The sequence below is a fragment of the Salvia hispanica genome, chromosome 3 (genome assembly GCF_029641045.1).
Source record: "Salvia hispanica isolate PSC_SH4W2 chromosome 3, Shi_PSC_v1, whole genome shotgun sequence".
In the NCBI taxonomy this organism is placed as follows: domain Eukaryota; kingdom Viridiplantae; phylum Streptophyta; class Magnoliopsida; order Lamiales; family Lamiaceae; genus Salvia; species Salvia hispanica.
The window spans coordinates 51,948,496-51,976,372 of record NC_142694.1 but is presented as its reverse complement, the minus strand read 5'-3'; the positions used below and the strand labels follow the sequence as shown (position 1 = coordinate 51,976,372).

At 34.8% G+C, this 27,877-nt stretch overlaps 4 protein-coding genes and 1 pseudogene across 4 annotated transcripts; 2 read left to right on the top strand and 3 right to left on the bottom strand.

The window, feature by feature from the left end:
• Nucleotides 1-1,503: 1,503 nt before the first annotated feature.
• LOC125216073 (protein PLANT CADMIUM RESISTANCE 2-like) lies at nt 1,504-3,545 on the bottom strand. The gene is made up of 4 exons (XM_048117690.2): nt 3,130-3,545; nt 2,963-3,034; nt 1,926-2,135; nt 1,504-1,725 (listed from the first exon to the last, which is right to left on the bottom strand). Exons 1-4 carry the CDS (start codon nt 3,320-3,322, stop codon nt 1,649-1,651), a joined length of 552 nt encoding a protein of 183 aa, XP_047973647.1. The 5' UTR covers nt 3,323-3,545; the 3' UTR covers nt 1,504-1,648.
• Nucleotides 3,546-3,694: 149 nt separating this feature from the next.
• On the bottom strand, nt 3,695-4,791 carry LOC125216074 (protein PLANT CADMIUM RESISTANCE 2-like). Its single transcript, XM_048117691.2, has 4 exons — nt 4,580-4,791; nt 4,422-4,493; nt 4,062-4,274; nt 3,695-3,963 (listed from the first exon to the last, which is right to left on the bottom strand). Exons 1-4 carry the CDS (start codon nt 4,749-4,751, stop codon nt 3,887-3,889), a joined length of 534 nt encoding a protein of 177 aa, XP_047973648.1. The 5' UTR covers nt 4,752-4,791; the 3' UTR covers nt 3,695-3,886.
• Nucleotides 4,792-10,115: 5,324 nt separating this feature from the next.
• LOC125215778 (pectinesterase inhibitor 11 pseudogene) lies at nt 10,116-11,072 on the top strand (annotated as a pseudogene).
• A 6,092-nt stretch (nt 11,073-17,164) lies between these two features.
• On the top strand, nt 17,165-19,259 carry LOC125215777 (pectinesterase-like). Its single transcript, XM_048117318.2, has 2 exons — nt 17,165-18,121; nt 18,444-19,259. The coding sequence occupies exons 1-2, from the start codon at nt 17,245-17,247 to the stop codon at nt 19,133-19,135; spliced, it is 1,569 nt and encodes a 522-aa protein (XP_047973275.1). The 5' UTR covers nt 17,165-17,244; the 3' UTR covers nt 19,136-19,259.
• A 397-nt stretch (nt 19,260-19,656) lies between these two features.
• Nucleotides 19,657-26,610, bottom strand: LOC125214412 (phosphoglucomutase, cytoplasmic). Its single transcript, XM_048115429.2, has 19 exons — nt 26,552-26,610; nt 26,367-26,461; nt 24,539-24,620; nt 23,949-24,004; nt 23,576-23,689; nt 23,433-23,495; nt 22,926-23,045; nt 22,683-22,783; nt 22,092-22,151; nt 21,887-21,986; nt 21,658-21,815; nt 21,477-21,572; nt 21,218-21,281; nt 21,059-21,140; nt 20,808-20,983; nt 20,624-20,700; nt 20,243-20,375; nt 19,999-20,115; nt 19,657-19,910 (listed from the first exon to the last, which is right to left on the bottom strand). The coding sequence occupies exons 2-19, from the start codon at nt 26,445-26,447 to the stop codon at nt 19,839-19,841; spliced, it is 1,752 nt and encodes a 583-aa protein (XP_047971386.1). The 5' UTR covers nt 26,448-26,461; nt 26,552-26,610; the 3' UTR covers nt 19,657-19,838.
• Between the last annotated feature and the right edge of the window lie 1,267 nt (nt 26,611-27,877).

The window sequence follows — 27,877 nt, the reverse complement described above, 5'->3', positions numbered from 1 at the left end:
ATAATCAAATAAAAGAAAATACGGAGTACTAAATAATGATACAAATCGAATGAATTTATTTTCATGGATTCGTCATGTACATCACTAAATTCTACTACAAAGAATGAGAAAAAGAAGTTTATCTTTTCCACAAAAATACAATCTACCTTCGCAAGACCAAAAAGAGCATAATGTGGAGGGTAATTATTTGGGTGTACTTAAAAAATAACTCACATTAGAATCACAACATCCTTCCAACCATATGCTGCCACGTGACATATATAAGCAACAAAACAACGTTATTAAGAAACAAACTTAGTGGACGACTTAGATGGGCGAATTGCATAAAAAGACTGTGTATGTTGCATTAAATGCAATTTATTTTGAGCGAATTGCATAAATGACTGTTTATGTTGCATTAAAGAGAAAAGATACACTACTATTTGAAAGAAGGTGTTTGTTTTTTTGTAAGAAAAAGACATGAAAAGGAATTCGGTTTCTGCAAAGTGCAAACAAGAACCTCTATTACAATGACTGAATATGGGTGTACAGTTATTTTGGTTCTTATTAGGAAGTGTTTTTTGAAAATAAAATTTTTATGGTTTGACGTAGATAATGTTGTTGGAAATGGCTTGGGTATTATTGGAAAACAAAAAAAAGGACTTCATTTTTTATAAAGACTGGTCACCATATCCATATTGGTGTTGCTGTAATAATCAGTTTGGTGCACGTTGGTTTTTGTTAAAGTATATTGTTATATCTATCAATATGTATAAAATTACCAATTAAAAATAGATTGGATCGGAGGAGATCATATTGTTTTTGTTAAATAAAGACCTTGCATGTGTAGTGAGGCATGGGTTTGACTAAAAAATGGGTTTAAACCGATATCTAGGTTTAAAACATGAGGACCCTGTTCAAATTTAAGAACGTGATTTATTTTGTTGAAGAAATTTAATGCATGCTTTATTTGATTTGGAAGTGAACTAAAACTAGAACTAGGGCCGAATATGCGATCCTTGATGAGATGAATTAATGCTTTGTTAAGCTTGTTTTAATAACTGTCAAATATGGACTAAATAAACTTGTTGGGAATTGGATTTGTTTGATATGGACAAAGACTTGGAATTAGTGATATCGTGACCGAAAATTCAAAAGTTTTGATAATAATGTGATCTAATGTATTTGAATCTTCCTCGCAGAAAATACAAAGACTATCCAATTCTTTGTATGTCTAATATGACTAGTCTATACTCTAGTGTTGATGTGAGCCAAAATAACTTGTATTGCCACTCCTGTTTTGAATTTTTCGGTTAAGATTATGGTTATGCAAACCTTGTTTAACAACTTTTTAAATCACTTGATGAGTCTTATAGCCCTCTAATCTATGTGTATAAATTGTTAGAAAAGTTCTGCTAGAAAAGATCCAATTTGGTAGATAACGTGAAAATAGTTCTCTCTAATTTTTTAAAATTAAACTAGAGTACTAGACAATTTTAGGTTTGTGTATGTAAACAATAACAATAACTATCGATCAGTCCCACTGAATAAATATAAGTTCAACAAGAATTATTGGTTTACATTACAAAAATAAACACACGAGATTTGCATGTAAATTGAAAGCATTATAGTATACATATAGATAGATAGAGATTTGCATGGAATACAATTATCTGATCATTCCTTCTTGAACGACTGGAGGCATGGCTATCCCCGGATTCCGTCTCTGCATATTTCCATCCCATCCTGCAACAAATTAACCACATCAAAACTATTCTAGTTACTACTCCTATATATTTTCACACCTTATATTATTACTAATTTCCATATGAATAAGCGAAGAAAATGCTATATAATGATTAATTTGTAGTGTTGTCACAAAATTAAATATTTAGTACTCCCTATATTTAGATTGCAGCATTTGGGAAGAAATAGAAATAACATACTGATGGCCATGTCAAATCCTTGATTCTTAAGCTCGCGATACTCTTGACAGAGAGCACAAGGCTCGCAGAAGAAATGGACGCAGCAGTCGCAGCAGGAAGATTCTTGGAGCGAGTATTGCTGCCTCATTTTGGATCGGTAGAAACACGAATACAAGCACGAACATCCTATTATCGATAGCAATGTGTAGAGTGTTCCATTCAGACAACAAGCTGCATCATCCCAATAATTCATTACTCATTCATCTCAAGCATACCACTATACTAATAAAAAAAAATCAATAGGAAAATCACCAGAAAGTTAAAAATATCGCATCAAAAGACAAACATAATGCATGGGCAACAACGCAATGATGTAGACGGACATTGACATAAGGGTTTTACGCAGAGTTAGTAGTTAGTTACTCCCTCCGTCCACGAAAATTCGTCCCGGTTTGACCGGGCACGGGTTTTAAGAAATGTAATGGAAAGTGAGTTGAAAAAGTTAGTGGATTGTGGGTCCTACTTTTATATATTAGTTTTATAATAAAATGTGAGTATGAATGAGTTAGTGGAATATGAGGTCCACTACCAAAATGGTAAAAGTGAAATGGGACAAAATTTGGGGGACGGACGGAAATGGAAAAATGGGTCAAATTTTCACGGATGGAGTAATAAGGATCACCTATAACATCTCCTACTACACACACACAAAAGGATAGTTAGGTTGTCCTCTTAAACGTCTACTCCCACAATTCATTCTCTCTGAAATTCTATCATAACTAAATAACTTGATTATGAAAATTTTTAGTAAAATTGAATACTTCATCCGTCCCCTATTATGTACTTCAATTTTTCATTTGGGTACATCCCTTATTAATTATCCAAATTTATTTTTTACTAAACTACTTTTTGGTAACTAACTCATTTTATTAAATAATAGTAGGATCTAGGTTTTACTAATTTTTTCGACCGACTTTTCTTAAAATCCGTGTCTCGTCAAAGTGTGACACATATTGGGAAAAAAGAGGTGAAATTAGATATGTAGAGTATATACTTACAGCTGGATCCTTGGTCGACGATCTCAGAAATCCGGCCAAATGTAATGCAAGGGCAGCAGTACGTCAAGCAACCTGATTAATTATGAACACACCAACAAAACAAAGCATTGAGTAAGGAATTGTGAAGTAAGAGAGACGGTGTGGATTAATGAAGAAAAGAAACTCACAGCTGTCGCAATCGGAATAGCAATCACAGAGACCAGTGGACCAGGGGACCTCACTCTGATGGTTCGGGGGAAGAGGAGGTCTTGGCTCCGGCTTCTCAGTGTTCAATGGCGGGGTGGAGTTCACCGGGACTCCAGTGGCAGTGGCGTAACCACCCGGCTGAGATGCCCTAGCGTTGGAGTTGGCGGTCACCATGATTGATGAACCAAATTGAGGATGGATGGCAATGACGATACAAATATAAATAAAATAAGTGATGACCAAAACAAACTAGTCAATGTCACACCTTGCTCTCGGCCTAACAATATTAGTACTATGATAATACTGTGGCACATGCATGAACATCCGGTGTCAAATTCTGGGACTTCAGATTTGTCGGTCCGTGAAGTTACTCCCTCGTTCCCCATTATGTGTCCCAATTTCAATTTTGGTCCATTCATATTAATCGAGTATTTCATTTTTATCATTTTTCGTTGTAGACCTTACATTTCATTAACTAATTATCACTCACATCTTATTATAAAAGTAATATAAAAAAATAAAATATAAGAAAATACTAGATTATGATCATACAAATCGAATGAATTTATTTTCATGGATTCGTTTTGTACATCGCTAAATTCTACTACAAAGAATGAGAAAAAGAAGTTATGTTTTCCACAAAAATACAACCTACCTTCGCAAGACCAAAAAGAGCCTAATGTGGTGGGCAATTATTTAATTAAATAAATGGACTATATATATGTATATATGTACAACTCATCTGTTCATCCCTCCTTCAACAACCGGGGCCGTTGTTACACCTTTGTTCTGCTTATCAGCATTGCCGTCCCATCCTACATATAGTGTTGTTTTTTTTATCAAATCAAATAATTTTTAATTGAGAGTTGTAGAAATTAAATTATAGCAGTAGTACTACTAAGAATGAATATACCGAGAGTCATGTCGAATCCACGGTTTTTGAGCTCGCGGTACTCTTGAGCAAGAGCGCACGGCTCGCAGCAGCAGTGGGCGAGGATATCGGGGCACGGGATTTCAGGCAGCTCGTATTGGCGCCTCATCTTTGTGCGGTAGAAGCACGAGTACATGCACGGCCATCCCGTCACCACTGCTATCAGCGTGTACAATGCACCACTGGCTCCGCATGCTACATATTTCACACCACATTTTCTATTTAATTAAGATGGTTAATTGAATAATTAAGACAATAGTACTATAATTGATGACTTTCACTTCTAGTGTCTATTTCAAGATTTTTTTTGAACAGTGCATAATGAAGAAAAGATTCACTCACAAACCGAGCCTCTATCAACAACCTCCGCAACCTGTCCAAATGTTATGCAGGGGCAGAAACATGTTATGATACCTGTACAAAAATGAAATGTTATATAATCAAGTATTACAAAATTAATTAATTAAAATTAAATAGCATTAGAATGTGAAGGTATATACTATTGGGGACATCTTCAAAACAGTCAAAAAGGCCGGTGGTCCATCGGGTGGGAGGGCCGGCGCCCTGAACGTGCAGGGAGGTCGGCGGTACAGGGTGCACGTCATGAGGGCCTACAGGAGGTGGCGCTGCTGGATTTTTCTGACCATCATCTGTAGGCTTAGAATAATCCATGATTATTCAGATTTTAATGGAAAATGCAAATTATTTGTGGTTCAATTTCTTTATATACAGTTTAGGATTACTGAAATAGATGATGATCCATGTCATTCTAAATCAATGGCCCTCAGAAAAAACAAAACTAGCTAGATTTATTAATCACCACAATTAACATTAGTGGTTTCCGTCCTGACACCACTTAATCCACCATTTCTTTAGGGAATCACTCTGGGACTTACTAATTTCTCTTAGCCTTCTAAAAAATAAGTACTATATCATATTCATAGGCAATATTTGTATGTTAACATGATTAAACTCTTATTAATAATGTTTCTGTTTTAATATTATAAGAAAGTTTTTAAAAGTTTTGTTCTTTTCGAAGTTTTCAATTTTTATGTTTTCAATTTAATTATATCCCTTGCTGTAAGTATTTTAATAATAATAATAATAATAATAATAATAATAATAATAATAATAATAATAATAATAATAATAATAATAATAATAATGAAACACTTCAGAGTTTATAAGATTAATTTGTTTATAGATACTTGAAAATTGAAAACGCAAATTTTGACTCAGATAATGATTTCGATGTTAGGTGTCATTGATTATATCTCAATCATTGGTTATAATCAACTTCACTGTACGCATCCAACTACATGAATAGAAATATCAATTCGTAATCAATTTGACAGAGCCAGAATTTGAGTGCATCATAAAGCCCCCTTGTATTCTGTGACTTCTGTCAAATATGGACGGCTATGAGCCCAATATCTCAATAGTGGGCTTTATTTTTCAAGCTAAAATAGTTAAATATGCACAACTTATAGTTTCATAGTACTTCGATTCTTCGACTGTAGGATAATTGAGTCTCATAGTGTACCTAATACTCCTTCCGTCCCCAAAAAAAATATCATACTTTCCTTTTTAATTTGTCCCATAAAAAATATCACATTTCTCTTTTTGGAAAAAGTTCTCTCTCACATGAATATAAAAATTATATTTTCTCTCTCCATTTAACATACAAAACAAAACCTCATAAAATCTCGTACCGTCCCACAAGTGTGACATCTTTTGTGGGATGGAGGGAGTATAATTTATTAAAAATGTAGTACATTTTTTTAAAATCCTTTTTATTGAAAAAAAAAATCACTCTTCTTTAATTTTCTAGTACTCCTAATTTACCACTATACATATACACCCTCTGTCTCTTATAATTTGTCACCATTTGACAGAGCACGAGTTTTAAGAAATATACACTCTCTGTCTCTTATAATTTGTCACCATTTGACTAGACACGAGTTTTAAGAAATATACACCCTCTGTGCCTTATAATTTGTCATCATTTGACTAGACACGAGTTTTAAGAAATGTAATAGAAAATTGATTGAAAAAGTTAATGACACATGGGTCCTACTTTTATATTATTAGTTTTATAATAAAATGTGAGTGGCAATGAGTTAGTGGAATGTAGTATCCACTATAAAAAATGTTAAAAGTGAAAGATGACAAATTTTTAAAGACGGACAAAAATCAAAATAAGTGACAAATTTTTAAGGACAGATGGAATATATAATTTTCTTAATGAGTAAACAAATTTAAATTTCAAAATCACATCACAAGGGACTCGAGCTTGAGACCTTTGGCCTCATGGATTAACCGATCAAACTCATGCACACAATACACATCTTTTCCAGTACTCCTAATTTACTACTACCACATGTAAAAAACTATATATGGTCTATCGACTATCATACATCTGGCTCAATTATTTATCCTCAAAGTCACTTTTTCTCCACCATAAACAAGCGATCTAAGATTTTATGAAATCGGTAGTACTAAGAATGTTACACACTTTTGATTAAAAGAGGGAGTATATTAATCAAATGCGTGCTGTCACTTGAAATCGAAATTTAATCCAAATGAAACTGTTAAAATCATCAAAATCGGGTTATAACCATTTAAAAATTGACAGGATTGTTAGTGTAGGACCAATTGTAATCCGAGTTGAAATGTTTAGGATGCAAAAATTCAAAAAATAAAGTATAAGATCAAAATCATAAAATAGACATATGTTCAGGACCGGTTTTGGTCTTTACTCTTTAATTTTATAATGTTTACCCAGGCTTGATTAATTCAGCTCAGAATCTCAAATTCTTTAATGAACAAAACTTGAATTTGACGCAATTATAAGTTAGATTAAGCTTGAACTTGACACCAATAGTTGTCTATATCCATCTACACTCCAAATATTGTTCATTTCTTCTATAGGTGACAATTTTGATAACTAAACAATCACGAGTGTAGTTACTTGTCTCTATTAAATAATTGTGCATGTCCCATTGTTGTCAGTTGTCACAATAGAGACTACACTTATTTTTCAAATGGGACACCCTATATTAATTTATTCGATACGTTTATTTTCGTATTTCATGAAATTAAAATAAAGGGAACAGATTTTCAGTAATATTACTAGAAATATAGAAAAAAATCAAAGTTTATTGGCCCTGGAGTTTTTCAAATGGGAATGACGTGTGTCTCGAGACAACTTGATAAGAAAAGTTTACAAGTTACCTTGAGTGATAAAGATGTGAATCGGACCGCTCATCCATTATTGGTCTATTCAAAATTTATCAGATATTTTCTACTCTAACCTTAAATATTTAAATATTAGATCAATCGAATGGCTAATTAGATCGGTATAGAATTTCATCATATCCATACGTAGTAGATGCGTTTCTTTCTTATATAAGGTTTAAGAAATTATATTAAAAGTGAATTAAATGAAGGGAGAGTACAATGGAAAAGGAAAAAGGTAGAAAAATGAATAGAAAACAAGATAAGATAGAGTAAAATAAGAGAGAAAAAATAAGTTGTCTTTTGCCAAAAAAAGAAAAGGCCCAGCTACAGTGGAACAATCTAAAAAAGAATACGACTCAGCTGCAAACAGACTAAAGAAGAACATTTTTATTTTTGAAAATCCTATATTTATAATAAATAAATACTTCTACATAAAAAAGTTAAAGGCATCAGTAATATGACAAGTATACAAATTTTGTGTGCCGATAGTATGCACTTTTTTGAGAATGAGTCTATTTTTATAGTCGTTCAACAATATTTGTTCAAATACAAAGAGAGATTTTGGTAGTAACGCCCGTATTGAAATACTTCTCTCTAATTAAGCACATTACTCGACATTTTAGCAAGTTCATTTTAAATACAAAATAGTCTTGCTTATCCAATTTTATCCGTCCATCAGTACTAGTCTCCGTCTAATTATGATCAAATTAACTTTCTAATGAGATGAGTTCCATTTTCACTAACAATATTTCAACTATTTTTCTCTATATTATTCTTATAATTTTACATTAAAATTATGTCCGTGTTGTCTATTATCAAAATTATTTTTTATAAAGTGTATGGAGTACAAATACTCCATGAATATTGTCTTTGAATATATCATATTCAGATATTATATTCAAAGACAATAGTGTGTTAAAATGACGGGTACTAGTTGTTTTTTCAAATACTCCAAATAGTATTGTAGGAGTAGTAATTATAAAAAGAGGTGCTAAAAATTGAAATGCTGCACCTGCACCTGCACACGTCTAATAACGTTATCGTTGTTCACTTTTAATGAATATTACAGCAATATATACTCCAATTTTGATCGTTGTTCACTTTCTTATCCCAAATGTTTGAAGGTTATATATTGATTGATTTCTGACTTACACAAATGTCAACCTCTTGGGGTCGATTTATCACGAGCATTAGTTTTGTCTCCACACATTATTAAAGAGTATCATAGATTTATTCCAGCGTGTAAAGTTGATATGTGCGCTCTCATAATTTCTGGCATTTATTTTTAAGATTTGTCTTAACTACGTACTTATTTCGCTCTTTCTCCCATAATAAATAATGAAATATATAGACAAACTAGTACAGTAGTGCATTACAATAAACAACTACGACTAATAGTACTTTGTATCAAAAACAGGTTTATCCAATATATACACGTCTCGGACAGCCTTGGATAAAAGAAATAAAATAAACTGCACCTCTCCTATTTTATTTTAATTTAAGTTTTATTAAGTTTGATGTGAATAACCCTCTACTACTTGCAATTCATTAATTTAATAGTACTAGTAGATTGATCTTCCCTTGTAACTTGTAAGAGTACAAGCATCCAAAAATGAGTGCTGACATCCAGAACTCAAATAGAGGCCAATATTTCAAGCTGCCTCGTTAGTCATACCACATCCACAGATATTAATAATTATAAACAAGAGATAGCTAGCTAGCCCCAATCTTTTACTCTATTGGTGAATTAATAATTATCTTATAGATGGTTCTAGAGGAATCGAATATACCATAAGCGGCCATACAGTACACATTTAGTCCCAACACTTGAACTAAACCAAGAATTAGTACAAGCAAATAAATCTAGTAGTAACTAATTAAGAAACACAATTTTGCTGATATTAAAAGAGGTGACACAAAATTTGTTACTCCTTTAGTCCCTAAACTTTGTCCTATTTTAATCTGAATCGGGTTTTAAGATATGTTAAAAAATGTTATAAATGAAATGTATGGCCTAATTGTATATACTCCTATTAGTTTTATGGAGAGATAAAATATTAGTAAAATAGTTTAATGAAATATGAAATATAGTAGAGGTTAAATGTGATAAAATTTTGGGGACATTCCAAAATAATAATGGGGCACTTTGGGGACTGAGTGACAGAGTGAATACATCTTTAGATATTGCAAAATTTGATTATACCCACACATACATATAAACTGGGACTCTTAAAATGGGACGGAGGGAGTATGGCTAAGCTACCCATCTTCAGCATGTCACAATTTTATTTAATAACAGTGTCATATGGAGTATAATTCTTCAAAACATATGTAACTATATACCTGTACATTTTTGTTATATCAACCTTCTGCTATATTTATATAATGAAGACGGAAATATTTGCAATTATTTAAAAAATTAGACACTTGTTGGCTTTTGACAAAAATAATGAGACTCAAGCTACTGGAAACCCGGAAGTGCTGCATGCATGCTTCTTACAATTAGTAGTATCCAGCTCCAGGCTCCAGCATGCTTTCAAAATAGATATGGCATTTCTCATTTATTGCAGACAAAGAATAAACCACATGATACCCTAAATTTTAGGGATATCATTAATCAAACAAACACAATCAACGTTATATAACGCAAGTAATGCTAATTAAATCATGAAAAGCGATCTCATCATAGAACTTTATTAATATTTGGCATGATTACATATGATTCTCTCCAATAGGTGCGAGCTAGGCTAATACTCAATATATTTTGAAGAAATACGGCCCTACTAAACTAATACTCCAATACCAAATATTCACATGAGCTTGCCTGTCACAAGGGCATAACCGTCATTTGGCACCCTTAGTGCCCCCTACTTAAACCCCCACAACAATTCCATGGCACATAGCACAAACAAACGATGAGAGCTCTACGTTCAATTTTCCTAACAATTGCCCTCTTCCTCACAGCCTCGGCCGAGCCCGCCCCAGCCCCCGGCCCAGCACAAGAAAATGCGGCCGAGTTCATCCGCACGAATTGCGAGAGCACGCAATACCCGAAGCTCTGCTACCAATCCCTGAACGGGTACGCCAATGTGGTGCAGCAGGACCCGGCTCGGCTCGCAGCCGTGGCGATCGGCGTGAGCCTGGCCCGCGCCACCATGATGTCCGTGTACGTGGCGAACCTGAGCCGGCAGGCGGAGGCGGAGGCGCGCGCGGCGTCGGCCCTCCGCGACTGCTTCAGCGTGTTCCGCGACGCGGTGGGGCAGATGCGCGGCTCGGTCAAGCAGATGCGCCAGCTGGCGGGGGGCGGGGAGGAGCTGCGCTTCCAGATGAGCAACGTGCAGACGTGGATGAGCGCCGCGCTCACCAACGAGGACACGTGCACCGACGGCTTCGAGGGGGTCGCGGACGCCGCGCTCAAGGCGGACGTCTGCGGCCGGGCCGACCACGTCAAGGAGGTCACCAGCAATGCTCTGGCGCTCGTCAACCGCTTTGTTGATAAGGTTGTGGTGCCATGAATATTGAGTCACTTTTTTTTTTTTTAGTGGAAGCTTTTAGGTATTTTGTTGTTGATAATTGTTTTTTTTTTTAGTATTTATATTGGTGAATATGGAAAGAGATAAGATGTGTGTATAAAAGGGAAAAAGTTTGATGATGGGCTAGCTACTTTGAGTTTTTGGATTTATGTAATTTAGATATATAGGAAAAATATTTGATTCTGATAATGATGAGTGCAGTTGTTGATGTTACATGTAATTATTTGTTTCAGTGCTAAACCATCAATTGGTGATTCTGTTGTAACTTCAATATTTTTGAGTGTGCGCATTGTGCATAGTACTCCCTATGTCACTTTTTCGATTGATTCATATTTCTTGTTCGGACGTTCCAAGTTAAATGAGTTCTCTCTCCTACTTTTTTATACGTCTTACTTTATTCTCTTCATTTTACTATCAAAATCTCATTTTCTTATATTTCGTGTGGAAAAGAAATATCTTATTTAGTGAGTTACGGAAGGAGTACTAATTGATACTTCTTGTCTATGTCTGTATATATATAGTGCGTAGGAGCTGAATGAATTGAAATGTTAATTATAATGAACAGCAGAACAGAGACTAAGCCAAAAGGGTGTATGACATCTTCGAATAACGAAGTTACATAGTTCGGTTGACAAGAATTAGAAATAATTTAATTAGATTAAGTAGACAAGAATTTATCTTTATTCCTTATACAGAATGTCAGAATTGACGGTGTTTATTCCTATAGTAATAACGAGAGGTAGTTGCACTAGTTATATCAACCTTTATAGATTGTGATATGTGGTAGCGATGAAATTGACAGTACAAACATGGAAAACCAAATTTAAATAAATGATAACAGTATATTTTGATAAGAGTCCCACAGCAGCAACCCATCATGATGCATTGACGATCACAACACAGGCAACACCAGAGCTCATCCCACACGAAGGCCGCCGACTCTTTTCCAAGACTTTGTTGTTCTTTAGTTATTTAGTACAAATATAATGTAATAGGAATAATGAGTTGAGCGTACTTATAAGCTCTATTTCGAATTTTCTTTGTGGTTCTTTCCCGAGAGATAGGTAGGTCGAATCACCGTAGGGTCCTAGAATATAAAAAGGGAACTTGTCAAGACATCTTTTATGAATGATAAGTTATTTCCCACATTTTGCTGTTTTCTCTCTTTTATTTCAAACTTCCACAAACTGCTTGACGGAGGAGATCTCCGCACTCAGCCTGACGTTGCCGTTGAGTCTCATCGTCGTCGGCCCTAGTCTCCGATACGATCAAGTGGTGGGTTGCACTTGCATCAATAAAAATTAGTAGTACGATATTAACGAACACTCCCTCCGTCCGCGAATAAGAGTCTCATTTTTCTATTTTAGTTCGTCCGCGAATAGGAGTCTCAGTTCACTTTTACCATAAATGGTCCTAGGGTTCCACATTCCACTAAGTCATTTCACTCACATTTCATTTAAAATTAATATATACAAGTGAGACTCATACTCTACTAATTTTTTTCCACTCACTTTTATTAACATTTCTTAAAACTCGTGCCGTCAAGAAATGAGACTCCTAATGATGCACGGAGGGAGTACTAACTTATAGTACTATTGTGTATCAATGTAACCATTTATAATGAATAATAAGATGAAGGTGAATATGGTGAATCCAACCACTTGATTATCGGAATCAAATATTTCCTTCTTGTCCTTTTGCACAGAGTTATTTGCTTAATTTAAAATCAAATCATGCTGGTAAAGGAGTGAATTATTATTCAATGTATACGTTGCCTAATGTACATTATGAAATGAAATATAAAACAATAAATCATGCTGGTAAAGGAGTAGGTTTTTAAGACGTACCGCCGCCTATGGTTACGTTCTAACTAGTATTTCACTAAATAATGACCGTTCACTTGAAATGGCATGTGTATATTGACTAACCAAACCATAAAAATTCGTTTAATCATTATTGATTAGTTAGATAAATGATTAACACATGGTGTGGGGTAATAATTAGTGTTTAGGTAACCCAAAGAGTGGTTTTCGTCTTCACGTTTCTTTTCTATACTAGTACTTTTAATAAAAAGAATATATAATCCTAAATAGCACATGCATGACATCAAATTCTCATATAAAATGCCAATACGACCTAATTTAAGTGACACTATAAATAATATAATAAAAAAATTGCATTAATTGTGATGGTATTATGTTGTAAGTATTTATAGATTAAAAAAATACTAATTTACAAGAAAATTTAAATTTTATTTTTTGATTAAATAAACAAATAAAAATGGGCTTGCAGCCCGGCCTGAAGCTCGGCAGAGACAGAGTTCTCTCACATGATTAATGAATTTATGAGTTTCATACATGCAAGCTAAGGGGCCTTGGTTAATCTGAGTTTCACAATTTAGTTAATTAATTGAGTTAAATAGCAACCGATCATAGTTAATTCTAGCTAGATTAGTAGGAGTATATATATAATAGTGGGAGAATGTTAGATGTAGAACCGTGACAACTTAAAACAAGGAATTGCTGCGGCCAAGTTGTAGTGGACAAAAGACACAGCTCCAAATTTGGTGGTTCAATAATTGTGTGGTACTATTTCCTAATAATATGACACAATCAGTTGGCTAATATATAGAGGGATTGTCTCAACTTTCAAGTTTCAACCAACCATGATCAGTAATTTAGAAATCTTATAGCAAATTATTGAACAATACTAATTTAAAAGCTTGTTGCAAAAGGGGCTCAAGCAATCCCAATTTTAATTTTTTTTAAAGATCCCCTCAGAATGGGCCCTGGTCCTTTTTAGTTTAATTATATGTTCTTTTGCTCAATTGTTGAAATTGTATGGCAGGGAAACAAAACAGAAGAAAGAAGAAGAAATGAATAAGCGATGCACGTGAAATTGGGAAGGACAGATTGGCTGGGACTAGAAAAGGACAGAACATGAAAAGATTTGTTGTAAATATATGATTGGTTAAGAGGAAGGGTTCACGGGTTTGGCATTACCACTTTTTAAGAGAATGAGTGCAGTGCAGTCTTGTGCGGCTCACGCACCTATCCTTTCTGGAGTAGTATTATGTTTTTCAAAGTAATATCCATCCATCATTCCATCTTGTATTAGTTGATGCAATTTGGGTATGAAATTTAAGAATATTTTGCTGTTTGAATGCTGTGGAGTGACAATAAAGTTGTGAAAAAAATATGAGAGATAAGATAAAAGTTTTTATCAAAAAAGAAATATTGTAACTAGCTTAGGACTGTCCGAAATGAAATACGGAGTAAATAGCTTGGGACGAAGAAAGTACTCATATATACAGGGCGTTTGATAGCTATGTCACAAGTTAAAAGCTCTTTTTCTAAGCTTAATTGTGTGTTTGGTACTTTTATTTACCTTATAAATAATTGGTGTTATTTACTTGGCCCCAAGAAAGTCCGCCTTGAAGTCTATGTTTCACCTAGATAGTTAATCCACAATTTTAGTGGGTTAATCAACAGTTTTGAAAATTGGAAGAAGATAATGGAACAAATTACTAAGTTGTCGATTTATGCATATATATTATTGAGATTTGAGATTATATTAACCTACATAAATTTTAGCATAATATGCAATATTTTACACCAACAATACAAATTAGAAATATAGTTAGCACAACCCATGATATACATTATGGTCATTACCCTAACTAGCTGTAATGTGATAGTCTATCAAACAAGCTTTATACTACTTCTCCTACTATTCAACAATAAATTTATCAAAAAATTAACTATTTTAAGTGTAATTTTTCATTTGAGAAATATTATTATTTTTATTCATAAAAACGTTTAATTTTATTAATAAAAATAATAGTATATGCTTATTTATAAAAATAATCATTTTCAAGTAATTTTTAATCATAAATGTCTAATTTTTAAATGAAAATGGCACAATTTTTGGTGTCATAAAAATAAAAATTTAATAGTAAAATCTAACTACGGAAACACTTGAGATAATAAGAATGATTCTTTAATTTAATTAATGTGATTAAAAAAAGTAAAATTGATATGGAAAAACTAATAGGGTAAAGTTAAAGTTGCATAACAAAATTTGAGAGCGTAATTGAGTTGTCCTAACGGAAATTGGGCTTGTGTACTGGGCCGTTAAACGCTAACATCAACTGTAATCTGTTATTCTTACTTGGTTTTTTGCTAGTGATCATGACATAAGTGGATACTACAAAAAAATGGATACCTAATTAGGAAATTTTAAAGATGATAAATATGACTTCCAAGTGGATATGCTCTAAATTTAAAATAATGAATCAAAATATACTTTTATGTCCAATTAAAAAATACTAATGGAGTAATATCTACTTGACCGTTAAAAGTGTGGAAAAAAGTAATGGATTTACATTTTAACAGTAAATAATGAGAATTAACTCGTGTTGGGATAATCTTATGAGATTCGTATTAATTTTGGGCCAGCCTTATCAATTTGTAGGCTGTTTAATTTAGGGTCATTTCAACACTAAATAATGAGAATTAACTAATTATTCGTGCAGTTTCAGTATGCGCAATATGCATATTACATGAATGATGCATATTGCATAACACTTCAATTCGTTCGCAAATAAGTTACCTATATGATAAGATGTCTATGATTTTAAAAATCAATTTACTTTTTCTATTTTTTTAAAAATCGATCCTATACTCTATTAATCAATTCATTACCCTCTTATCCTACTATACTAATTATCAAACTAAGCATATCGAACTCAATGTGGGAATTAATGACGAAGCATGAATATATATTACGACGTGGCAGCAGGCATGTGAGCCAGGTAGATACACATATATCATATATATATGCACATTCTCAATTTTTAGTTAATGTGTAATGATATTCAAATAATAAGTGGTCGTAGATTCGTAGCCAAGTGGGTGAAGAGGGTATCAAAATCAGCAGCAACCACACCTTGTAAAAATCTGATTATAGCTCACATACATATACTCGGATTTAATCGATAAACATCCTTATCTCATACTAGCTTTTTAAACCTTGAATTCACGAGTTATAACACTTCGTGGGCACTTGCTAAACCACATACTATATAATTTTGATGGGGACCATGCTTGCCGCTCTAATTAAATGAAACTTTCTATAAATGTTGTTATGCATCGTCACACCTAAACTTTTAAATTATATGGTGCCTCTTAAAAATAGATTTCTCATGTACTCCATATTTTTAAGGGAAATGAAAAGGGATTTTAGAACAATTAGACAGTTTTCAGACCACAAGGAAATTTGCCTGATTTAATTAATGATCCGGTGTCATTGACAGTAGTGTACACCTAGGCGCCCTACGCATTGCTATTAATTCAGCCCAACCCCACTCCATATATATACCTGATTTTATTTTATATACTCCCTCCATCCCCGATTAGGAGTCACACTTTGACCGGGCACGAGTTTTAAGAAATGTAAAGAAAAGTTGGTTGAAAAAGTTAGTGGGATGTGAAACCCATTTTTTTTATATTGATTTTATAATAAAATGTGAGTGAATTGAGTTAGTGGAATGTGAGATCTATTTACTATTTATGGTAAAAATGAAGTATGACTCTTAATTGGGGACGGACTGAAATGGAAAAGTGTGACTATTAATCGAGGACGGAGGGAGTATTTTTTTCATCTTCCTTGGTCCTTGCACTTGGTGAATTATTCCTTTTGTTATCAAACGATACATCACTATATTTAAGGATAAAAATTGTATACGTATTTTGATAAGGTTAATCTAGCTTTTACAAATAATTTTATTCTTTGAATTTAATATTTTTATACTATGCATATTCCATAGCACGCATATATCATATAAAAGCTCCAATAAAAGGTTCATGGATGTTTCGTCCAGTATAGATTTTTAATTTGATAACAAAAGTAGTAGTACTCCATCTCCCTAGCTAATAATATTTTTACTTTTAATTTCATTGCCAAATAGAATCCCTGGTCCCTACAAAATAATCATTTCATGTTTTTTGAAGACATACGTACACATGCACACTCGCACATATTATGGAAAAAATGCATATTATCAAGTTGTGATTTTCGTCATAATCATTTCTTTAAAACTATATTGATAAATTACTAGTACAAATTAAGACTCCAAGTACTACTATAGTAGTGCTTCATACGTTCACGTCTCAATCCTCGTGAACACTTTCAATCCATTGATTGACCAAACATCGTATTGTTCACACATAAAAATAAATATAATTGAATTAATAGAATCGAATGGTGCCAACTTCAAAGCTGCCTCTATAAATATTACGAGAAAATTCTGCATTAGCATCATCCCATAATTATATATTTGTAACATTACTTGGCTTCAACACAAAATCTCTCCTCTCCCTATCTTTGTCCTCATGGATAAACAAATTTCTAGTATTGCCACATTACTATTCTTGCACATACTTTTGCTACATTTTAGGTTGGGAAAATGTGGCAATGCAACCTCAATTTGCAACAACACACCTCACCCCAAACTCTGCAACACTCTCCAAATTACCACCTCCCCTCATAAAACCCTAGACAAAAACGACGTCGATTTAGGCCGGCTAAGCTTTAGGGAAACCCTAGCACAAGCTACAAATGCTCACAAGCTCATCTCCGCGATGGATTCGAGTTCATTCGATGAGCTAGGACGATCAGCATGGAGTGATTGCTTGGAGCTCTATCAAGACACAATCCATCAACTCAACCGCTCCATCGACTCAAAAATCGATGCGTTCGATGCACAAACATGGTTGAGTGCAGCCATCGCCAACGAGCAAACATGCCATAGTGGATTTCTTGATTTCAACAAGTCCTCACAATTGGAATCCTTACAACTCATGCTTGGTGACTTCTCCAAAACCCTAGCAAATTCACTAGCCATCAACAAGGCCATTTCTCCATCCGCCTCTAACCAGAAGAGAGATAGTGACCATTTTCCTGATTGGGTTTCGGCCCGTGATCGGAGGCTGCTCTGGTCATCCGTGAAGGCCGATGTGGTGGTGGCACAAGACGGCTCCGGTGATTACACCACGATTTCTGAGGGGTTGGCTGCGGCTAAGCGTAGAGGAGGAGGAGGGTTGAGGAGATTTGTTATATATGTGAAAAAGGGCGTTTATAGAGAAAACGTTGAGATCAAGAGATCGATGAAGAATTTGATGTTGATCGGAGATGGAATTGATGCAACTGTTGTTAGTGGTGATAGGAGTGTTAAAGATGGCTTCACCACTTTCCGCTCTGCAACTTTTGGTGAGATTATCATCATCTCAATTTCATCACAATTCTTTAATTAATACTCCTAGTACGTTATTTTATCAACTTAATTAGAATTGAACATATCACAAGTTACATGCTTATATAGTCTTCTGATAATATGTCTGGACCACTGAATTTTTATTCCAAACATAAACTGATCCTATTTTTCTCACATCATTAAAAATCAACAATAGCAACCCCATCAATAATAAAGACAACAAACTTATATATGTCCAAATATATGATCCACCAATTTCCAATTAAAATTTATATTAATCATAAATAAAAAAAACAATTAATATATGTATATATGCAGCTGTCTCCGGAAAAGGGTTCATTGCGCGGGGCATGACATTCGAGAACACGGCCGGGCCCTACAAACACCAAGCCGTGGCCCTCCGGTCGAGCTCCGACTTCTCCGTCTTCTTCGAGTGCAGCTTCAAGGGCTATCAAGACACCCTCTACGTCCACTCCCAGCGCCAGTTCTACCGCGACTGTGACATCTACGGCACCGTCGACTTCATCTTCGGCGACGCAGTGGCGCTTCTCCAAAACTGCAACATCTACGTCCGGAGACCGATCATCAACCAGAAAAACACCGTCACCGCGCAAGGGAGAAAAGACCCTAACGAGAACACCGGCATCGTCATCCAAAACTCAGTCATCACAGCGGCGCCGGACCTCAGGCCGGTGCAAAGTTTGTACAAGAGCTATTTAGGGAGGCCGTGGAAGGAATATTCGAGGACTGTGTTTTCCAAGTGTGTGATCGATGGGTTGATTGACCCGGCCGGGTGGCTGCCGTGGAGTGGAGATTTTGGCTTGGCTACTTTGTATTATGGTGAGTATATGAATAGTGGTGTTGGTGGGACTACTGTGGGGAGGGTTAAATGGCCGGGGTTTCATCGTATACGATATGCGGCCGAGGCCGGAATGTTCTCCGCCCGGAATTTCCTCGCTGGGGACTCGTGGATTCCGGCTACCGGTGTGCCGTTTACGTCTGGCCTGTGATAGGTTGGTTAGATTAATTAAGGGACAATTGCATGTGTTGTTTGTGTTTAATTTTTGTGCTACATTGGGAAGTTACAAATGTAATTGCTTTCAAAATTAATGGGAATTTATATCAACTTTTACCTGTTTTGATTTAGGTCATTTGATTCCTAAAACCATTAACTTTGCCCAAAATCTATTACTATTTCTCATAAAATATACTTTCAACAAATTATAAAAGTGCTATAAAAAAAAGCACAAACTTTGTAAAACGTGTTTCTTTTCACGGCTGCAGGTCAAAAGCGAATCCAACTAAATTACGTGAAATATTTAATCCTAGTTGAAACTACTTCACTTACCATAGGTGAGTACTACTATTAAAGAAACAAAATACAATCATACCCTGTAAAGTTTGTATATTATGGAAAATAGCAGATTTCAAATTTTAGAAATCAAAATCCCTTTGTTTTATTACCTTGATTTTGATTTAATTTTTAAATACAATTTGTTTACCTTATCACAATACCTTATCACAAAGCAGATACCAAATAGTGGGGCTAAAATTATACTCAAATTCATAACCCTCATAGCAAGGTACATAGACCATGTTCAGAACACGGTTTCCTGCATGTGCACATACTAAAGTTATGGCATTGCTTATTTTTCGCAACAAAATTATGTAAATGATGGATAAACAAACTCCTCAGCACCGTGTCTGCAGCATCTATGTAATAACAGTGGGAGCAGATCGCCCAGTGTATTCTTGCATCTTAGACAGCTTAAGAGCAACCTCAACCTGCATAGGAAGAATACAATTGATTGAGTGTATGCATCTTGGCTTGCATTGTAGAAGACTAGTCTTGGATGGTAAATCTAGTACTTACAAGAGGAGCAAGCGCATCTTGCGAATCTCTCCCAATCTTGTTTGGGTCCTTCTCGTACTGCTCTATGTAGAGACGGATAGTAGCACCTTCTGAACCAGTTCCAGAGAGTCGGAAAACCTAGTGAATCATAAGTGTATATAACTCAGTACTTTCAAGATCACCAAATACACGCATATACTAAATGTATGGGATAGTTGTAAAGTTCCTGAAACTGTGTTTACAGATATTTGACGGAGTAACTTACCAATCGAGATCCATCTTCAAATAGGTATCTGATTCCTTGATGCTTTGAAATGGAACCATCAACAGGATCCTTGTACTCAAATTCATCAGCATTGACAACATTTGAGACATCTGACCGAATCCCCTTTATAATGCTGTGGGAACATATGTATACAAGTAAAATCGAATTAAGACTACAACTACAAAAGTGACAGAATCGATTATTACTCAAAATCAATCTCAAGCTACATGGTAGCAGTCGAACCAACTACTTAGACTTTTTACTTGCAAGTGAATTCATATTGCGGCAGAGAAAAACAAATGTAAACGGGATGCCAAAAGTGTGAGAGAAGCTTTAGTTTTGACTTTTGAGGGGAGAATGGAAGAGAGGCAGGGGGCTTACTTGTTGACTTCGGTTAGGTTTGATTGCAGCTTGACCAAATAAGCCATCAGTTCCTTGGCACCACCAGCATCAACATTCTTCATTGCATGGGGAAAAAGAATTAATGAACAAACTATATAAACTAATACATTCCTCAAAGCAATAAGCACTTAAAGAGTAGGAAAAACACGGCATGCATCCACACCTCATAATCGTATCGAGTGTAATAGTGACGCCCATATGTAGACCAATGCTGGCGCACTATGTCTTCAACAGTGACGAGTTTATCTCCCCCGAGATTGTCTTTGTTCTTATAGGCAATAATAGCTAGCCAAGCCAACACAGCCCATATTCCATCTTTCTCGCGGATGTGGTCCGAGCCTGTTAATAAATATTAATAAAAAGGCTTAAGGACATTGCTTCCTTCAATGGTTCTGTATTAAACATAGATCCTACCAGTTCCAAAACTTTCTTCACCACAAACTGAACACTGTCCATCGTCCATCAGGTTGCCAAAAAATTTCCATCCAGTTGGAACCTTCACAGAGATATAACATTAGTAAACCTCTAAAACTAACCAATGACCATTTTATAAATATTCTTTTCATATAGTACCTCAAAGAATTTCAGATTCAAGTGCTTAGCTACGACATCAAGTGCAGCTGATGTGGGCATGCTCCTGAGGAGAATAATGGAGCATATAAGATTTCATCTTCTAAAAGACTTTCAATTAAGAAAAATATAATGAGAGATGAATGACATGTATCATGTAAGATAAAGATATTAACGAGAAAGAAATGATGCATCGGTTTCCAGGAGTCAACTAATAGCATCAAAGAGAAAAGTCCAGGAAAAGCGAAAGCAGGATCAGAACCTTGCAACTCCTTTTAGACCACCAGAAAAGTAGGGTATCGCCTGTACAGCATTTGCAGCTATAATAGCAACAGAATCAGATGGAGTAACAAAGAACCTGAAATCAAAATAAGACTGATTCAGAATAAGAATTAAGTAAAAAATTGATGTTCAAAATCAGCATATTTTTTTAGAAAACCAGCCTTTTTCCAAGAACCATATTGCGGTCGGCATCTCCATCAGCAGCTGCACCAAACTCTGGCGGGTCCGGATTGTTGTCTGTCTTGCTCAATCCCATACGAGCTACTAGTTCTTTTGCATATGTCAGATTAGGATCAGGATGTCCTCCACCAAAATCATCCTGCAGAAGACAGTATAAAATCATGTGAAAAAAGCAATAGTACTATATACATACAAATTAAAAAAATTTACCTTGGGTACACAATTAAGCAAAGAGCTTTCGTTTGCACCTAGCTCTTCCACAAATATGCGTTTAGCGTAAGCTCCAGCAACGCCATGAAGTGCATCATAGCTAGAAAATGCAAAGTATAAATAATGGAATCGGAATAGGCCTAATCCAAACAATCAGTTTGAAATTTTTGCCAGAAATGGCATCAAATTTGAAGTCATAGGATACCAGAAAGTGAATTTTGGAGATGACAGTAGCTTCTTGATACTCTGGAAATCAAAAATAGACCTGGAAAACAATAAGTAAGACAAAAGTGCAGCACAGCTTAGTGAGAATATGTACAGCACCAAAGATTAGACAGAGAATAATATTGAGTTACGTCACCAAATATGTACTTCAATGTTATGGGACGGAGGGAGTATGTACGGCACCAAATATCATGTACATACTCCCTCCGTCCCAATACAAGTGATGGACTTCTTTTGGGCACAGGACGGTATTTAAGAAAATGATATTGAGTTAAGTGGAGAGAGAATAAAGTAGTAGAGAGAATAAAATAAAAAAGTAAAGAGGGAATAAAGTATGAGAAAGAAAAAAGTAGAAGAGAGTAAATGGGTTGCTTTTTGCTAAAAACAGAAATTGATCACTTGTAGTGGGACAAACAAAAAAAGAAATATCAATCACTTGTAGTGGGACGGAGAGAGTATTTAATAAGATGTATCAAACCCTATTTTGCACCAATCCCTTCCCTTCAAGGGAATCATATAACATATACTTAATGGGAAAATGATCTTTATGCAATCCCATCGAGATACGTACTTCATCAATTTGACATAGTCACTTGCTGAATCAAAAACATCAACATCAAACTGCCCGTCAGGACCAGTAAAGTTACTTAATCCAATTTTGGAGATATCCACCTGCAATTTCATTTAATATTGTTAGGGGACAAAAGGAAAGGTAATTCTGCCACAAGTGTGCATATTTGGGCGCATAATACACATGCATACAATATACTAATATAGTATATCAGTTTATGCACTTCCATGAAACAAATCATACATCAGGTAGGCCTTCAGCAATCAAGTATTCCTTAATTGTGGTGGTGTTTGAATAGATCTTATCAGTGACTCCTTCTGGAGCAGGTCCACCATTTTCCATGTTGTATTTGATTCCAAAGTCCTAGCAAACAAAGAGAAGACAGATAAGGAAATTGAATTAAGGAGCCAGTTTTAGCACAACATGTCCATTAATGAGTGACCAAGACAAGAAAGAAAGAGAATATCCTTCTGAAGATAGTCTTTGACTAGAACATTCTACCATAGTTATATACAATAATACACTTGAGTCATTTAACAGAAAAATATTGAAAGAAACAGCAATGAAACCTGGAAGGAAAACTAAGTTCCTCGCACTGACCTTGATGCAAGGCATTGCTAGAAAACAAGCATAACCACTAGACATTGAAACTGACTCAATGATGTACTGGAGCAAAATACAAGACTATACAAGCATTCCAATAATGACAACCAGGGGTAAAAGGAAAAAAGAAGTAATTCAGGCGCATACCTCATTTGGCCCCCCTGGGTTGTGGCTTGCTGTAAGTATAAATGCCCCATTTGCCTTGGAGCCCTGCGGAAGTCCAAGATGTTAAGGGTTTAATGTTTCATTGTTTAAGATTTTTACAGAGGAAGTAAAAGGTCAATACTCACATCAGCGCCTACTCTTTCCCGTACAACAGCAGAAACAGCAGGAGTAGATAGTAACCCGTTCTGACCAACCCATATACGCCTTACTCCATTTGCAGCAGCCATTTTGATGATGATCTAACATTGGATACAACTACTTAGAACTTATACCATATGTGAGATCAAACAATACATAAAAAGCATAGGGTCACAAGTTAGTTCTAGAAGTCAAAAACTGAAGACGTAATATTTTTCACCGAATGAGCTACTTCCTTGTCCACTTCCATTACTCGGTTTATTTTTCAGAACTTACAGGACCAATAAGTGTACTCACATATGTTTCACTCTAATAGACCTACCAATGATGACTGTATCATATAGCGACAATGTATCTCACCTGGATAGCATCCTTCGAATAGTAGCGGCCATCACCAGAGACAACAAGTGTTGCACCTGAAGAATTTTCAGCAAGAACTATAAACACTTGACAGTAAAAGAGAAAACTAGAGCTGGTGTGTCTGCTAGGGTATGAAAACTAGAACCTGAAGAGAATCTCAAAAGCTAATGTAACTATTATGATCGTTACCAATTGATAAATTATAAGGGTAACATAGACATTATCAAGCAAACTATGATAGACTAGTGCCTACCACTTAATTAGAAAATCTCAATCATTATGCATAAAATGTACAGTACTATTGAGAGTATCATTACATGTATAGTGTATTCAAACAAAGCTATAATTTCAATATTGCTTGCATTAAAAGTAAGTACATGTACATCTAAGTTTTCTGAGGTTGCTGTTTTGAAGCAAACACAGAGGTAGTTTTGCAATTTTTGCATATAATGATATAAATCATGTGTCCATTTGTCCATCACTCCATCTTAATATTTGCTTGTTAAAGAGTAAATTGTGCATCTCAATTTTAAAATCACACCATATCAAAGAAAACCAAGAGCACGCAAACGCTAAAAGATATGGAGTACCTTTCATCTTATCAGCTCCCAGGGCATTAAAAGTAGACTGGACAAAATTTTGCAAGTAATGGGGTTGCACGAATACTTTCACCTGAACCATGCATTCCAAATACTTATTCCAGAATCAACAACAGAAAACATTTTTGCACAATTTTGCACAGCTTTTAAAACACAAAGAGCATATAAATGTACTTACAATGCAGACCCTTGTGAATAAATCAGAAATTATTAGCAAGACTAAGTTAAGACATTTAAAAAAAGATAATAGTTCTTGCTACAACAAGTCGTTTTAAAATATGGTGGCCTTCTGTCTTTCTGATTGAAACTGAAAGCTAACTTTTGTGACTCCTAATCATATGTGATCTGGGAAACACCATGACGAACATGGGTAGCAACAATGAAACATTGTTGTTACATACTCTGCTTCATGCAAAAATGGTGAAAATAAAACTTCCTATGCTTCATGCAAAAATAATGTGATCCCTGAATTCACTTCCATTTCACTCAGAATTCTGAGAGGAAACCCCTTTAACATAAAAATGGAAAAGTATCTGGATAAAATACAGAAATCATAGTCATGTGAATTAACTTTTAAAAAGATGATTTCACATTTAGTTTGAAGAAATTAATAGAATTAAAGTAGAGTACACAAATCAATCTCATAAAAGGGGAAAATTCAAATTTATATAGATATCATATGAGAAGATCAGGATTTCTCATAAATCATGATAAAAAGTAGTTTCAATTTAATATTCACATATCAGTTCAGATTCCAGAAGAACTTGAGATATTTGGAGAATTGATATGGTAAACATTCGAATCCATCAGACTCAGATGTCCTAAAACTGTAATGCTAATACCTAGAGCTTTTCCTATCTTTCCGTTGGCAAAGAGAAGAAGACAATCTAAAGGTCAACTTATCAAACCATGTTATCTTGTTTCCAAGACATCTACTGAGTCTTGATCAGTATAGTTAAAAAAAAAATACATGTAAGGATATAACAGGCCAGTTATCTAGGTTCTACAGATACAGGTTCTACGCATCAGGCTTATGCCTCACTTGCAGAAGGTAAAAAAATTGTTTAATTTCTAATGAATGTTATCATCCTGATGCAGTTAAAAGTTTCCACATCAACAAAGAATGCAGGCATGTCCTTAGGATAGCTTCTAGAGAACCGAGCACACGTGTCATTAGTACAAATCATCCTATCTACACGGCCGAAGTATCTTTTAAACCAAGGCATCCACCTTCCTACTCTTCAAATTGTTTTCGAGGAATTCTAAAAGTTTGCAGTTCAATGATAATGGATGAAAAATTAGCATGTTCTGGTTCTGAGTCTGTCAGATATAATTCATGCTTCTGGAGAGGGAGGGGGCGGGATACTTCACTGTGATCTGTTTCGCAATATGTAAAACCATGCCTTCCACCGTAACAGTTCTCAAATCCTGATTCTTAGAACAGGATGGATTTGGCAACTAGAAGTATAGACTAATCACACCAGCTTGGCTTGGTATTAATAATACTATTACTAGGCTTATCAGATCTAAAGCTCACTCCTGCAATCATACTAGACATCAGCCCCGCCGAATAAATGTCTATGGAATAAATAACTCTTCGCATAAACAGAGCATCATATAAATACCAGAACACTTGTTCAGCCGACGATGTCACCAAATACACACATTCATGTATATAGAAAATGCATAGATCCGATCGGAGCATCAATTCATGCTGAGGATCCATCCATTTCCTATAAAATTAGGTAGCCATACGGAACAGGACGAGAATCGTCACAAATCAGAAAAAACGCAAAAAAAAATAAAAATAAAATCAAACCTTCTTCCTGAGACCAGAAGTCCCAGGCTTCTGGCCATCGATTGGAGAAGTCTGGACGCGGGTAACCGTAAACGCTCCCATCTTGACTGAACAATCTGTGAGAATTGAGCAGCAGAAATCAATCAAACAGATGAACAGCCAATAGCAATGTGCAAGTGAAAATGTTCGAGAGAGAAGATGACTACGTAGAAATTGTTAGGCGTGTCGAGTGTTGGGGAAGTGTGATAGAAAAAAAAGTGGTGCCTATAAAAGTAAATAAATTAATAAAATTATTGATGTAAAGTATTATTCTGTGACGCACACGTATTTTAAATCGCCTCGGCTTGACCGTCAGATGAATCGGATCTCCGGAGACCGCTAACAATTTCTTGTTTTAAGCCAAAATTATGAAATAAATTTAACAAACCTTATTACCATTATGACTCAGATCTCCATCTCCGCAATCCACTACTTTATTAAGCCAAATTTATATAATAAGTATGCAATAAACTAACAAAACTTAAAACCTAATCATCCATATTCAATCACGTTGTGTTGTTCACATAATAATTATCCATAATCACTGGTAGTGGTGGGTGGCAAAACAATGTTTTATTACTAATTTATATCATTCAAATTTCAGCATATGCGCTTCTACCTATATGTTACAAATAAATGAATCGTGAAGTAAAATGCTACTACTTATTTTGGGTTTGAGAGAGTATATATACACATAAAATTTAAATTGCTTTTCAAATTTTTAGATAATTACATGAGATATAGTGTTATATTAATTCAAACACATTATAATAGTATTACAAAACTACTTCACACACATAAATAAGATCTTTCGCTACAAAAAAATATCTTGCAATGCATCATTTTTGACACTTCAAGGTTTTTTCCTTTGTAAAGGTAGATTTGAAGAATCGTATTCAGAACATTTTCTTTGAAAGATTCTAGTATTTTACTCTAGTATATTTTTTTAAATTAAGTTATTTTAATTCTATTGATAATTAAGAAAAATAGTTTTAAAGAATTAGGATATGGGCCTGTTGGCAATCTCGGCTGTAGGACCGTGGCCCTGGCGCAGTTAGTGTCGGAATATTCTGAAGATATTTCCGAAATTCCAATTGAACTTTACAACCCTCAGAAAATATTCAATATTATTTTAAAGTTTATGCATATTTCTATAAATAGGTCTCAATTTACTATTTTAGTTATAAATATGTATTTTTAATATTATTTAAACACGATAGGTTGTCAGTAAATTATACTTTAAACAAAAAATTATTTGTGATTACGCTTTAAAACATGTACTCCCTCCGTCCCCGATTAAGAGTTACACTTTTCCATTTCGGTCCGTCCCCAATTAAGAGTCACACTTCATTTTTACCATAAATAATAAGTAGATCATACATTCTACTAACCCAATTCACTCACATTTTATTATAAAACCAATATAAAAAAATAGATCTCACATTCCACTAATTTTTTCAACCAACTTTTCTTTACATTTCTTAAAACTCATA

Coding starts and splice junctions, on each gene's coding strand:
- LOC125216073 (XM_048117690.2), bottom strand. CDS start 3,322: ATGGTGACCGCCAACTCCAACGCTAGGGCATCTCAGCCGGGTGGTTAC. Junction 3,035..3,129: donor CTATTCCGATTGCGACAGCT/GTGAGTTTCTTT, acceptor ATAATTAATCAG/GTTGCTTGACGTACTGCTGC. Junction 1,726..1,925: donor AGGATTTGACATGGCCATCA/GTATGTTATTTC, acceptor AATTTGTTGCAG/GATGGGATGGAAATATGCAG.
- LOC125216074 (XM_048117691.2), bottom strand. CDS start 4,751: ATGGATTATTCTAAGCCTACAGATGATGGTCAGAAAAATCCAGCAGCG. Junction 4,494..4,579: donor TTTTGAAGATGTCCCCAATA/GTATATACCTTC, acceptor ATTTTTGTACAG/GTATCATAACATGTTTCTGC. Junction 3,964..4,061: donor TGGATTCGACATGACTCTCG/GTATATTCATTC, acceptor CACTATATGTAG/GATGGGACGGCAATGCTGAT.
- LOC125215777 (XM_048117318.2), top strand. CDS start 17,245: ATGGATAAACAAATTTCTAGTATTGCCACATTACTATTCTTGCACATA. Junction 18,122..18,443: donor TTTCCGCTCTGCAACTTTTG/GTGAGATTATCA, acceptor GTATATATGCAG/CTGTCTCCGGAAAAGGGTTC.
- LOC125214412 (XM_048115429.2), bottom strand. CDS start 26,447: ATGGGAGCGTTTACGGTTACCCGCGTCCAGACTTCTCCAATCGATGGC. Junction 24,005..24,538: donor GGGAGCTGATAAGATGAAAG/GTACTCCATATC, acceptor AAAATTCTTCAG/GTGCAACACTTGTTGTCTCT. Junction 21,573..21,657: donor AATATGGTTCTTGGAAAAAG/GCTGGTTTTCTA, acceptor TTTTGATTTCAG/GTTCTTTGTTACTCCATCTG.